Source organism: Adiantum capillus-veneris, chromosome 26, assembly GCF_014529385.1.
Source record: "Adiantum capillus-veneris isolate H3 chromosome 26, ASM1452938v2, whole genome shotgun sequence".
Taxonomy (NCBI): domain Eukaryota; kingdom Viridiplantae; phylum Streptophyta; class Polypodiopsida; order Polypodiales; family Pteridaceae; genus Adiantum; species Adiantum capillus-veneris.
This window is the reverse complement of record NC_140956.1, coordinates 122581034-122593841: the sequence shown is the minus strand read 5'-3', so window position 1 is coordinate 122593841 and position 12808 is coordinate 122581034. Positions and strand designations below refer to the sequence as shown.

General features: G+C 44.0%; 1 protein-coding gene across 1 annotated transcript in view; it reads left to right on the top strand.

Annotated features, from left to right (window-relative positions):
* LOC147424117 (uncharacterized) overlaps positions 1-12003 on the top strand; it is a 54245-nt gene extending 42242 nt beyond the window's left edge. The window contains exon 2 of the mRNA XM_086501884.1: positions 10677-12003. Within this exon, the coding sequence (XP_086358010.1) occupies positions 10693-11733 (1041 nt within the window). The 5' untranslated portion in view covers positions 10677-10692 and the 3' untranslated portion in view covers positions 11734-12003. The remainder of the gene's footprint in view (positions 1-10676) is intronic.
* Positions 12004-12808: the final 805 nt, after the last annotated feature.

The window sequence follows — 12808 nt, the reverse complement described above, 5'->3', positions numbered from 1 at the left end:
CCGTTTTTGAAGTTAACAGGCCGGTTTCACGTGCCAATAGAAAAGAATGGATTGAACAAACCTTTAGCACTTCTATAACAACTGAACTGAGAAAGAGATGACACGCGACACGGAGTGGCGAAATTCCACCCTAGAGAATATTTGGCGCCCCTTTCGGTATTTCTTTACATTGCATCAACACAGTACAAGCCAGTACCCCAGACTCTGCCCCTCTCCAGGAAGCATGCCAGAGAATGAGCCCAGGCCTCATATTTAAAGGCCCTAGGTCCCAAAAGCAGTTTACATGAAAAGCTTTCAAACTCAAAAGCATCTGGTCCAAAAGCAATGCCAAAAAACTGCTAGTGCATTTTGCGGAATTCGGTACAATTGCGACGTCCAGCATTGTCAGAGCGTTTTGCGGAAATTTGCCACATCAGCATTGTCAGCGGAAAATCCAAAAAACTGCCACATCATTGATTGCTACGCAAATTCTTCTTTGTGTGTGTGTGGGTCCTCCTTTATTCTAATCCTTTGTCACTTGGGCCCCATCGGATGGAGTCCCATAAGTTGGTAGGACTTCTTCTTCTGTTGTTGCTTGTTCTTCTTAGGGTTTAGGCCCTTCGGCCGTGATCTGCAAGTTGGCTCCATTCTTCAGGGCTTGACACGTCAGCAATTTGTGACACCCGACCCAGCCCTCAATTCTCACGACCTAGAAATAGGAGGAAAAATGTGGGAAAATGGGGAAGGGCATCAGATGCCCAAGGGACACTGGAAGAAAAATATCACAAGACTGAGGAATAATATTCCCAGCGTGTAGGAGCACAAATGGCCATGGAACAGAGCCAAAACATGAGCTAAATATGGCTAGACCAACCCTACATGAGAAACTTACCTCACACTGGCCAGGCACAACCACAAAGCAACCCTCACTGTCACGAGGATGTGGCAATTACTAACCTTAGTTGTTGGTTTCTTTCCGATGATTTTTATTTAATTTTTGGGGACCCTCTTTTTGAAGTTGCAAATGGTTGGACATTGTATGGCCAGTGTGAAATGGTTGACGACCAAGAGTTTCACTCGCAGTCGGGAAGGGCAGGTCACCACGAGATTGTCGACTCAGTTTAAAGTCATCTAGGTCCCCTCGCTACACTTATAAGTCGGTGGGTACTAGGAAATTAACTCAAAAGAGGCATAGTGGACACTTGGCAACACCACAAGCCTCAGAAGGTCAAACCAAGCAACCTCAGCCAAGAATTGGTGCAAAATTCAGCTTGGGACTGCCTCTCTCTCTCTCTCTCTCTCTCCATTTCATTTCATTTCATCTCATCTCATCTCATCTCATCTCTCTCTCTCTCTCTCTCTCTCTCTCTCTCTCTCTCTCTCTCTCTCTCTCTCTCTCTCTTGGTTGTCTTGTGTGCTGCTTGGCCCATGCCTGTCTGCATGCTGCGTAGCTTGAGCGCTGTCTGCCTGCCTGCGCGCTGCCTGTACTGAGCGCTACATCTCTCTCTCTCTCTCTCTCTCTCTCTCTCTCTCTCTCTCTCTGCATTGTTGCCAGCCCCACCCCCTCTTCGTGTTGCTGCTAGTTCTTCCCTTCAGGCCACCTGCGTGGCTTCCACGCCATGGTTTAGGTACTTTAGGCTGCCCATTACATGGCCCTCCATTGGGCTACCCATTGACTCCCTTTCACATGGCCTCCCCAGTGGCTATAGCCCGCGCCTCCCTCTCAACATGAAGTTCTCGATCACCGACAAGTGAATATCAACACTTGCGGTTGAAGTGAAGGAGTGGAAGAAAGAGATGGAGGCAACCTTTCTTCAAAAGATTGAGGAATGGAAAGAGGAGAAGAAGAACCTATGCGAAAGGATTTTTCGCATCGAAGCGGCTTCACAAGAAGCCACAATCCGAACTCTCCAAGGTGAACTTCTTGTAGCAAAAATTGGGCGGCTTGAAGAAGGCGAAATTCAGCCATCCATGATGGAAGAATTGAATATCATGAGAGAACAAATATGGGTTATCAAGGAGGATGCGGAGAAGAAGTCATGGGCCGCGCTCATCTCGGCAACACAAAAGAGAGTAGAGGAGGCCGAAAAATGGGAAAGGTAAGGAAGCTCCTTATACACCCACTCTTATTAACATGACCCTTGAAGAGGAACAAAGGAGAAGGATGCGGGCTCTACATGTGAGGGTAACTTGTCTCAAGGACATAAACAATGTGGAAAAAGAGGTCACAATCCTCACATCCATGATGGGGGTGGACAAGCCTTCACACACAAAGGCATGGAGAGTGGGCAAGAAGTGTTATGGTTTGGGAGAATCTTCAAAAAAGAGAGCTCTCATACTACGCTTCTTTCCTTGGAAGAGAAGAAGAAATTCCTCAAAAAGAGGCCTACTCTCAAGAAGACAGGTATTTTCCTCGGTGATGATCTCACTCTCTCATAGCTTGCTCACATGAGAGAGGTAATGCCAGAGATTACGGCGGCAAGGGAGAAGGGAAAGATGGCCTTTTATAGAGATGGTCGGGTGGTAATTGTAGAGCGGCACTCTACATGACGGTGTGAGACCTATGGGACCACATTGAAGATGGCTACTTGGAATTGTAATGGATCTATGAGGTTGGATGTTGGTACCTTTGAGGACAGTTTCAGAGACAGGGACTGTTTTCTTCTCTGAGACTCATCAGGCCCGTAGACAACTTATGCCACATGTAGTGGGATACAGATGGGAGACAGCCCACAGGACAATCGCGAGATCCGAGCATGGAAGTAGAGGTTCAAGAGGAGTAGTAGTGCTATTTAGGGAGGAGCTACAACCACTACTACATATGTACGGAGAGATGATCATGCTAGATACATGTGGGTGAGAGACTGAGAGCTGACACAGGCCGGTTTCTATACATTGCCATATGTTACTTTCCCCCTGTACGTCAGTACATGCTGCACCCAGAGGACAGTCGCCTTTCTCTATACTAGATGATGATATATGGGGAGTTTCTAGGGATGGTGATATCATCCTCCTAGGGACTTTAATGCCCGAACGGGAAACTCTTAGACAGTCTTCTACGACACTTCAGATAAGATGCTTAGCGAGTTGGATGTGGGTGACTTGGGGCTTGAAAGATGTTCACATGATAGAGAGCAGACGGAGTATGGAAGATACCTCACGGAGATGACTACCACACATGGGTTAGCCATACTTAATGGCTTACAACGATTTTCTGGAGCAACCGGTTTCACATGCTTTCCACACAGACATGGGGCCAGTACAGTGGACTATGTTATGGCACAACCGAGCTTTATTCCTTGTATTCAGGATTTCATAGTGGGAGCCAGATGAGACATTGTCTGTTTCATTTCAGTTTAGTACAACACAGAAATGAGGAGGCAGGGCACATACCCGCTATACATTTACACCATAGACTAACTCGGTGTATATAGAGGAGATCTGTAGCCGTCTATGCACAGCTGGTCGTGGCCTCTCTGTGGAGGAGTGTACCACTTTACTGACTAAGACACTACATGGTGCAACATCAGAAACATACCCACACACTCAACCGGGTCGGAGGCGACATTTGGGAGCACGCCCCAGAATAGTTGGTATGATGAGAAGTGCAGAGACAGCTCTAGAGAGATCTTTTTTTTTTCCCGCCCGAGAAAACGATCCTTCTATTAGTTAATGAAACTGCCCATAGGGCTACAACCACCTCTACAAGAGAGGGCTACAACAATCCTGATGGGGAGACTCTCCCAACAATTTAGGGGTGCTGGAAAAGCCAAAAGCTTATAAAGAAGGTGGTGCTGCTGTAAAGTTCATCACTTTCAGCGGCTTTGAGGATAAGGCAGGAGCTCTTACTTTCCTCCAGCAGTTTGATACAGCTTATGCAAAAGGGAATTTTACAGAGGCCTCTAAGGTCAGGAAAGCTGCCACTTTCTTGAAAGACAATGCGCTTACATGGTGGACGACATTGTTGATGCAAGGATAGACGCCCTCCACATGGGTATACTTCAAGAAAATGTTTGCATCTGTGTAGCTGTCAAATGAATTTGAAGCCGATGTCATGACGGATTGGCACCAACTCATTGCAGCTACTTGCAAGAGCCTATAGGAGTACAATCGGAGGTTTTGTAAAGCGTTGCTCTCAGTAACCTCCTACAGGTTTGTGCCACTCACAGAGCAAATTGAGAAGTATTGTAGTGGGCTGCCTAAAGGGCTTCAAGATTACTAAACAAAGAACAGAGTGGCTACCCTCACTCGGCTTATGGAAGTTGCCAACACTGGTCTTGCCTTGTTGAAGGGAGAGGACAATGGGTTTCCAGGTAACGTGAAAGGGGGGCAACAAAAGAAAAATTTAGCAAGGAAGCCCTTTGTGAAAATGACTCTTGAAGCGTCACAAGGGTCAAAAAAGGTCAACAAGGACAAGGACTCAGCCGGGACTTTTGGAGCACAGGCAAAGAAACAAAAAAAGAAGCCTTTTGTTCGTAAGTCGCTCGAGGAAAAGAAAGTCTTGATGACTGAGAATAAATGCTTTATATGCAAGCAACTTGGTCACTTTGCTACAGATTGTCCTCAAAGGAAAATACAAGCTGACTCTGGTGATAAAGAGGACAAGAAAGGAAAGAAGCCCAAACCCACGACAGGTTTAATGCCAGACATGGTGGGGTGACAGACCAACCACGGATGCCAGCGAGTTATGCAGAGCATGGGGTAAAGTCAGAGACCAGACGGCATTTATTTTCTTTGATCAAGGTGCCAAAGCGAACTTTATCTCACCAGAGTTAGCTATGAAGCTGGGCATCAGAGCTGAAGAGATGGGGTACACGGCAGAGGTAGGGTTGGCATGTCCTGGCAACTCAAGAGTTTGTTACTCCCATTATTGGAAAGCTGCGTGTGCATATTCAATCGTATGTGGACACAAAAGAGTTTTGTATCATGCCATTAGAAGGGTGCGATGCGTTGTTGGGAATTCCGTGGATGTTCCGAACACATGGCGTGTTGGATGTCTTTGACAAAAAGATCACCCTTCAACATAGGGGCAAAACAAATGTTTTGGATGTAAAGCTCAAAAGGGAGTCTGTCCCTATATCTGCTTCGGCTATCACTTCTGTAATTAAGAATCATCTTTTTGTGTACTTGATTTTTGCACGTGATGTTTCAGATAATTTTTAGTCAAATTTATGTGTTAGATAAAGAAAGGTCAACATTTTTGCGAGAGTTTAATGACTGTTTTTCTGATTCATTATCGTCACAATTGCCACCGGAGAGGCATGAGGACCATACGATAGCATTTGAATTTACGTTCGAACTTCCACCATTGAAAAGAGGCAACAAAGTGTCATAAATGTCCTGTGAGCTTACATTAGTGTCTCTAGTACATGCCAGCAAGGGCTAATCAGAATCTTCCACAAACAAATCCCGTGAGACCAAGATACGCTTTGTTTGCGGATGATACAACTTGTAACCTTTGCTTTCAACACTATAACCAACAAAAATACATTTGACAACCTTATCATTTAATTTTCTGCACTGCGTTTGTGGCACCAAAGCATATGCCAAACATCCAAAAACACGCATGTGCTCAATAGAAGGATTTCTATCATGCCATGCTTCACGAGGAGCCATAGATTGTAAAGCTTTTGTAGGACACTTGTTAAGTACATAAGTGGCACACATAATAGCCTCAAGCCAAAATGAATGTGGTAAAGCTCGAGTTTTGACCATACATCGTGCCATTTCCGTGAGAGACCTGTTTTTCTTCTCAGCAACACCATTTTTTTATGTATACGGCATTGTACGTTGTGTTTTATTCGGACTTGCCAGAAATGCATTAAATTCATGAGACATATACTCCCCCCCTCGATCAGAACGGAGGGTGCCCATAGTACATTTTGAGACATTTTCAGCCATAGCCAAAAATTGTTTGAAGCTCAGAAACACTTCGGACTTCGCTTTAAGCAGACGCATCCATGCATGCCTGGAGTAATCATCAATGAAAGTCACGAAGTAAAAATTATTGCCCAAGGACGGAGTTTGCAAACATCACTATGCACAAGCTGTAATCTGCATGTAGCCTTAATTGAACCATCTTTTGGAAACTTCGAATGCTGCATCCTACCCAAAATACAGCCTTCACAAACATGTTTGACAGGTGCTTCAAGAGGCAACGAAGCAACTATATCAGATTTCTGCAAACGTAGCAAACTGGCAAAAGATGTCCAAAACGAGCATGCCAAAGTTTTGCATTTGAAATAGCCTTTGAATCTACAACAACATTTGCGAGATTTTGCCCATACTTCTCATACAAAGTGAGCTTATACAGCCCACGGCATAAAATGCCAGATGCAACAATTTCATCACCAAAACTGAGATCATGTATTGTACATCTATCATCCACAAACAAGAACGGATGCAAGCTAGAGGAGAGTCGATGCCGCTTGACAAAAGATTCTTCTTGATCCATGTACATACAATGCATCAACAAGTGTGAAAGAACTGCCATTTGTAACAGTAAGCACAATCTCTCGAACTCCCTGAACCGGATAAGAGGCGTTGTTGGCACGAGTGACTGAATTAGCATCACAATCTCCTTTCACACAAGACTCCACAATAGCTGCACTTATATTGGACCCTGTAGTCGATCCAACCTCTTTCTTCTTAGCCTCTTTTGCCTTCAATTTTGGACACTATTTGATCAAGTGATCATTTGTCACAAGACGGGCACCACGTGACGTGCCAATAGAAAAGAACAAACTTTTAGCACTTCAATAACAACTGAACTGAAAGAGAGAGATGATACGCGACACGGAGTGACGAAATTCCACCCCAGAGAGTATTGGCCCCAAACCTTGGCGCCCCTTTCGGTATTTCTTTATATTGCATCAATACAGTACAAGTCGGTACTCGAGACTCTGCACCTTCGCCAGGAAGCATGATAGAGAATGAGCCCTAACCTCATATTTAAAGGCCCTTGGCCTAAAAAGCAATTACAGTGAAAAGCCTTCAAAACTCAAAAGCTTCTGGTCCAAAAGCAAAGCCAAAAGCTGCCAGCGTAAATCACGGAAATCCGTACAGCCTGCCACGTCATCAACCAGCGCAATTTTTGAAAATCTGTCTGTTGCCCTTACGGTTAGGGTTAGGGTTTTTGCAGTTTAGGGTTAGGGTTTCCAGAATTAGGGTTTGCAGGTTTTAGGGTTAGGGTTTCCAAAATTAGGGTTTGCAAGTTTTAGGGTTAGGGTTTCCAGAATTAGGGTTTCAGCAGTTAGGGTTTCTGGCAGAAATTAGGGTCTAGGCCCCTCGGCCACATCTGTAAGTTGACTCCATTCTTTAGGCTTTGACACGTCAGCAGTTTGTTACATCTCCCCTTCTTGAAAGAGAGTAATTGTCCGCAATTACAACATATCTGCAAAACAACTCAAGTTAGTTCAAAAATTTCCGAGGGTCATTCGAGGGACAATCAGTTTGCTCTTTTTATTAAGGAGTTAGCTTCTCCTTTCGGCTCTTTTGATCAAGGAGTTAGCTTCTCCTTTCGGCTGTTTTGATCAAGGAGTTAGCTTCTCCTTTCTCCAGATCGGAACTCTTGATATTCCGTCGTAGTAAAATTAGCCATCACAGCCAGACTGTACTGATCTTCCACGGGTGTCTTGATGCACTAAAATTACATACCTAGGCAATCTCATCCAATTAGGAATATTCAGTGGTTGGCACATCACAATGCAACACAAATGCTCACATATGCAGTTACAAGACATAGAAACATAGCACCAGCGATGAACACTCCTCCCGCATAACCTAGCAAGGTCCGGGCTAGGAGATATTCAACGACTCCCTCATCACTCCTCCCGCATAACCTAAAAAGGTCCAGGCCGAGAGATATAGAGGCCTTTTACAACCAAACACCCCCTAGACCGCAGCCTGCGTCATTTGGAGGTGCTGAGAGTAACCACTGCTCAGACTTCTTAATACTCCTCCCGCATAACCATCCAGGTCCGGGCTGGGAGTCACAACAACAATTATTTTACAAGCATACAACCAAACGCTCCCAGACATCGGCCTGCGTCGTTCGGAGGTTTTCTAGCATACAACGGAACGCTCCCCAGGCATCGGCCTGCGTCGTTCCGAGGTTCAAACAATACCAAAACAATATTTCTCACTTCTCCACTCGGGAGTAAAATCACCAATCAATGAAACCAGTATTAAAACTAGAGTCAAAACATTTCAAATCGGCACCAAAAACAGGTTCAAAACAGATAGCATCCATTTCAAACAAATTCCAAACAGGATCACCAAACAAGTTCTCAAACAGATTTCAAACTTAAAAAGCAATCTCGACATCAGTCGAGCTCGAAAAGTCGACTGACTTTCCATCCTTAAACCTGCACCAAAATTAGGGTTAGGTTCATTCCATAAGGTCGTAGCCGAGCACAGCATGGTCCATCAACTCTTGGACAGACAGTGTTTCTTTGGCGGCGATGGTAGTCCCAAGAGATAACAATCACACCGAACCTCCAAGGTCATCTGCTCGTGAAGAGACATCTACTGAGAGATGTCGAGAAATTTCAAGTTATAATCTGCTTGGGTTTCCATGGCAAGCATTTCAGGATACCCCACTCTACCAGAAGTTGCACTCCTCGAGACTCTGCACCTTCGCCAGGAAGCATGCCAGAGAATGAGCCCTAACCTCATATTTAAAGGCCCTTGGCCTAATAACTTCTGGTCCAAAAGCAAAGCCAAAAGCTGCCAACGTAAATCACGGAAATCTATACAGCTTGCCATGTCATCAGCCAACGCAATTTTTGGAAATCTGTCTGCTGTCCTTAGGGTTAGGGTTAGGGTTTCTGCAGTTTTAGGGTTAGGGTTTCCAGAATTAGGGTTATTTGCAGGTTTTAGGGTTAGGGTTTTCAGAATTAGGGTTTCAGCAGTTAGGGTTTCTAGCAGAAATTAGGGTTTAGGTCCCTCGGCCACATTTGTAAGCTGACTTCATTCTATAGGCTTTGACAGGTCAGCAGTTTGTTACATCATTATCTTTACAATAATGGCAACGCATCTTCTTTTTGCCCCAATGCTAGAATTCCCAGACGAATTGCTAGCACGAATTGGTGCTAGCAGAAGCATTAGAAACAGGTGATTTGCTATTTGCAGAAGAACCATGAGAAGAGGCTACATTGCTGTTACCACCTTTTCTTTGAGCAACAATAACGGCGTGTTCAATTGCACGCTGTCTAGTTCTGTTTTTTTCTAGAAAGTGACTCTTGCAACAACAATGTGCATAATGCATCAAACTTGACAACTTTGAATAAGTTGCTCAGTGATATTCTTGACACTAGCAAGGATAGTGTCCATCTCATCTTCCTTGTGCATAATCTTCGACTCCAGCTCTTTACGCAGCAATGCAATTTTTGTCTCATTGCGAGTTGCATAAAGACTAGCCAGAATATCCCAAGCCTGTTTTGCAGATTTTGTTGAACGAATATGAGGAGTAATAGTGCGCTTCACAGACAACGTAATCAAAGCATGATCCTGCGTATCTTTTACATCCCAACGAGCTTGCTCAGCCGTAGGCAAAACTGCTCTAGCAGCAGTAATCCTGCCACCAAAACCTGCAACATCCTCAACATCCTCTACATCCTTAGAATCAGGACGTACATCAATGCCGCGCACAATATTCCAGACATCCTTTGACACAAGGACATGTTGCATCATGTAAGTCCACATAGGGTTATTGTCCCCATCCAATCTATCCTCAATAGCAAACATCTTGAACACATCTGTGTTGTTGTCAGCCACGGCGAATGCCTGCACTTGATGTGAAAATTGCCCGAAAAGAAGAGAAACGAGGCGGGACCAACACGTGCTTCATAGCGATTGTAAGGGACTTGTTATGCAGAAAACGACATTGATAGAATTTTTGCACAAAATGACGAATTAGCTTGCGTAGTACTGCTTGTAGTGGAAACGGAGGCCGAAATGAGCCCAAATAAAAAATTTGAGCAGACCGAGCTCTATGAGCGGACCTAAAGTATTTGTCGACCTGCTGACGCTCGCCAAAGCTCATAGAAATCGGAGAAAGTGAGCAGGTGTGTGCTGGAGCTGCTGGCGACTAAGCCTGAGAGGACGCAACGTGCTTTGATACCAATTGTTGGAATTAGGGTTGCAAGAAAATCCACGCAGCTTGGAGATGACGAAGGAAGCTTTAGGCACACAATAGAGAGTATATTACTTAGTATCCATATTACTTTTACTCTCTGTTGTCTTCACAAATGCTCAAAGAGAGAAATCGTCTAAAAAGTGATGACGAGTACAAATGCCCCAAGAGGTCTTAATATAGGTACTAGCCTAGCCTTTTGGTGCCCTTGACCCTTGGATTTTCAATTGTCCGATCTTTGGCTTTTTCGATTGTCTAACCTTTGGCTTGTTATTTATTAGACCTTTGGCTTTATATTTGTCCGACCTTTGGCTTTTCATTTGTGCGACCTTTGGCTTTTCGATTGTCAAATCCTTTGGCTTATAAAAAGAAGGGCGTCCCACATTCAGGGCTGATTTGTGTTATATACCTCACTTTAAGGGTGACAGAGGGTGATTACCATGAGTCTATACCTTGCAATTTCCTTTACGCGTGAATTTGGGCTTATATTGGATTCATCTAGGTATATGAGAGAGAGAGAGAGAGAGAGAGAGAGAGAGAGAGAGAGAGAGACTCTTGGCAGGTGATTATATACAACTATGGAGGTCTGTGACTACCCATGCCCAGAGCAAGATCCCAGCTCATTATTATCTCAGTTGGGGCAACATCATGAGGAGATAATATCTCACATGCCTGGTGCACTTTTACCGTTGACCTCTCAATCTCCGGTGGAGAAGTGTGATCAGATAGTGGTTTTAGATTCATCACGGATAGCTATGCAGATAGCATCTGGACAGATCGTGTGGCCGATTGTCCCCAAACCTAAAGAAGTAGTTCCCAAACTTGAGCCAGATGGTTATCCTTTTGCCAATGCTAATAACAATGGTGCCATGCATTCAGATTTGGAGAACACAAAATTGGCTTTGGGACAAATGGATATGCCTTTGGAGAAATGTAAAGTAAGAAAGCGGCTCAAATCAGCTTCAGATGACACAGATGTTCATGAAGGAGATGTAGCAAATGAAAGACAAGCCATAATGAGGTGGAAGGATGTATGGGTTGCCCAGCTTATTCATGTAAGAGGGAGAATGCAGTCATCCTTTTCTGGTCCTCAGAAGCAAAGGGTAGACTTGTGGCAGGTTATCAAGAATCAGATGGCAAGGACCTGCTCTGGATTTGACAAGGACTCTGAAGCTTGTAGGAAGAAGTGGCGGAGAGTTTACAAGGAATACCGAGATGAGATGACGTTACATGCTGCAGGTGATGCGTCTCAAAGAAGCAGATTTTATGATCTTCTAGAGTACTACATGGGGGAAAGGACAGATGGTGTAAGTGAGCCTCCTGGCGGTTATGGCCTTCTTGTAAAAGATGAAATGGTTTCTGTTAAAAGTGAGGCTTTTGATGGCAATGAAGGTGCAGATGGGCAAGAGGCTGTTGTAAGAAAACCGCGCAAGCGATTGAAGCGAATTGCTTTGTGTAAAGGTTCTACAGAGGACCCTGAGTCATTACACGCCATGGTTTCTGAGCTGGTTGTTTTAGGTAAAGAAATACTGCAAACCACAAGACAGTTTGAACAAGACAAACTCAAGATTTTACATTCATTAGGAGAGACACTTCGTGAGATTTCTGGAAACATCTGATTCTCTCCTTGGGGCTGCATCTTGTCAGGTTGCGGTTCTGTCTTGTGACTTAATATTTTGGAACTGTTAATGAACAGTTTCAAAGACATGCAACAAAGGTGGAGGGGATGTTCAAGGCTCTAGTCCAACTGGTCGTGTGGGAACGATGTTTGGGCCAAATTATTTTTTTGGAAGAGTGCCATAAAAGGAGCAGATCTTATTTGGAAATTATGCATCCATGTAAAGGTTTTTTTGAATTGATTCACATTACATAGTTACAAGTTTCTGCTATATTGTCTCTTTTGAAGGGAAGGACGGGAGTGATACATACATGACTGTCCCTTCTTTTCAAACTTGAGTTTTGTTCAGTCTATTGGGCAACAGTTTGATTCCCTTGGTTACAATTTTAGAATTGCTGAAATGGCATTTTTCCAAGCAAGACGGTTTTTTTTTTGACCGCAGAAAATGGAAAATCCATCAATGAATGTATACTCGAGGTTCCATTGTGAAAATGACTATCATTGGAACTCATTTTTTGTGAACCATAACAATTGTAACAGTTTGATCGTATTATGTATAAGAAGCAGCATTTTACACATCCTGATTTTGTCACATGCATTGTCGTGCCACATTGATTGTGAGTACAAGAAGTCTGTGGCTGCCACTAGAGCTTTACATGCTAGAAAAGCTAGATTATTTTCACCTTTTAGATTATCTATTATCTCATGGCAGGTGCGGTCAAGTGCGACTCACTGCTGGTAAATGGTTCATCATGTTTTCAAAAATCAGTCATGTAATTTTCTTGCTCCTTTGTATGAGCCGTCACATTCCTTTGTGTGGCATCGCAGTAATAGGAAGGAACAGTAGAAAGCAAGAAAGATGGATGAGCCTCATCTTTCGTTGTGCCTCCTCATCTGTAATAATCAGCAAAGGTCGTCCAGAGCAAACATGACATTTTTCCATTGATTCAAGCAGAATTTGTTAACAATGAGCTATAAACAGATATATAGATGCATGGGTTCCGCAACTGTAACTCTCCGGTTCCACCTTTATTTCCTACAAAGCTTGATAGTGTGGCCTCTAGCAGGACTCCTCT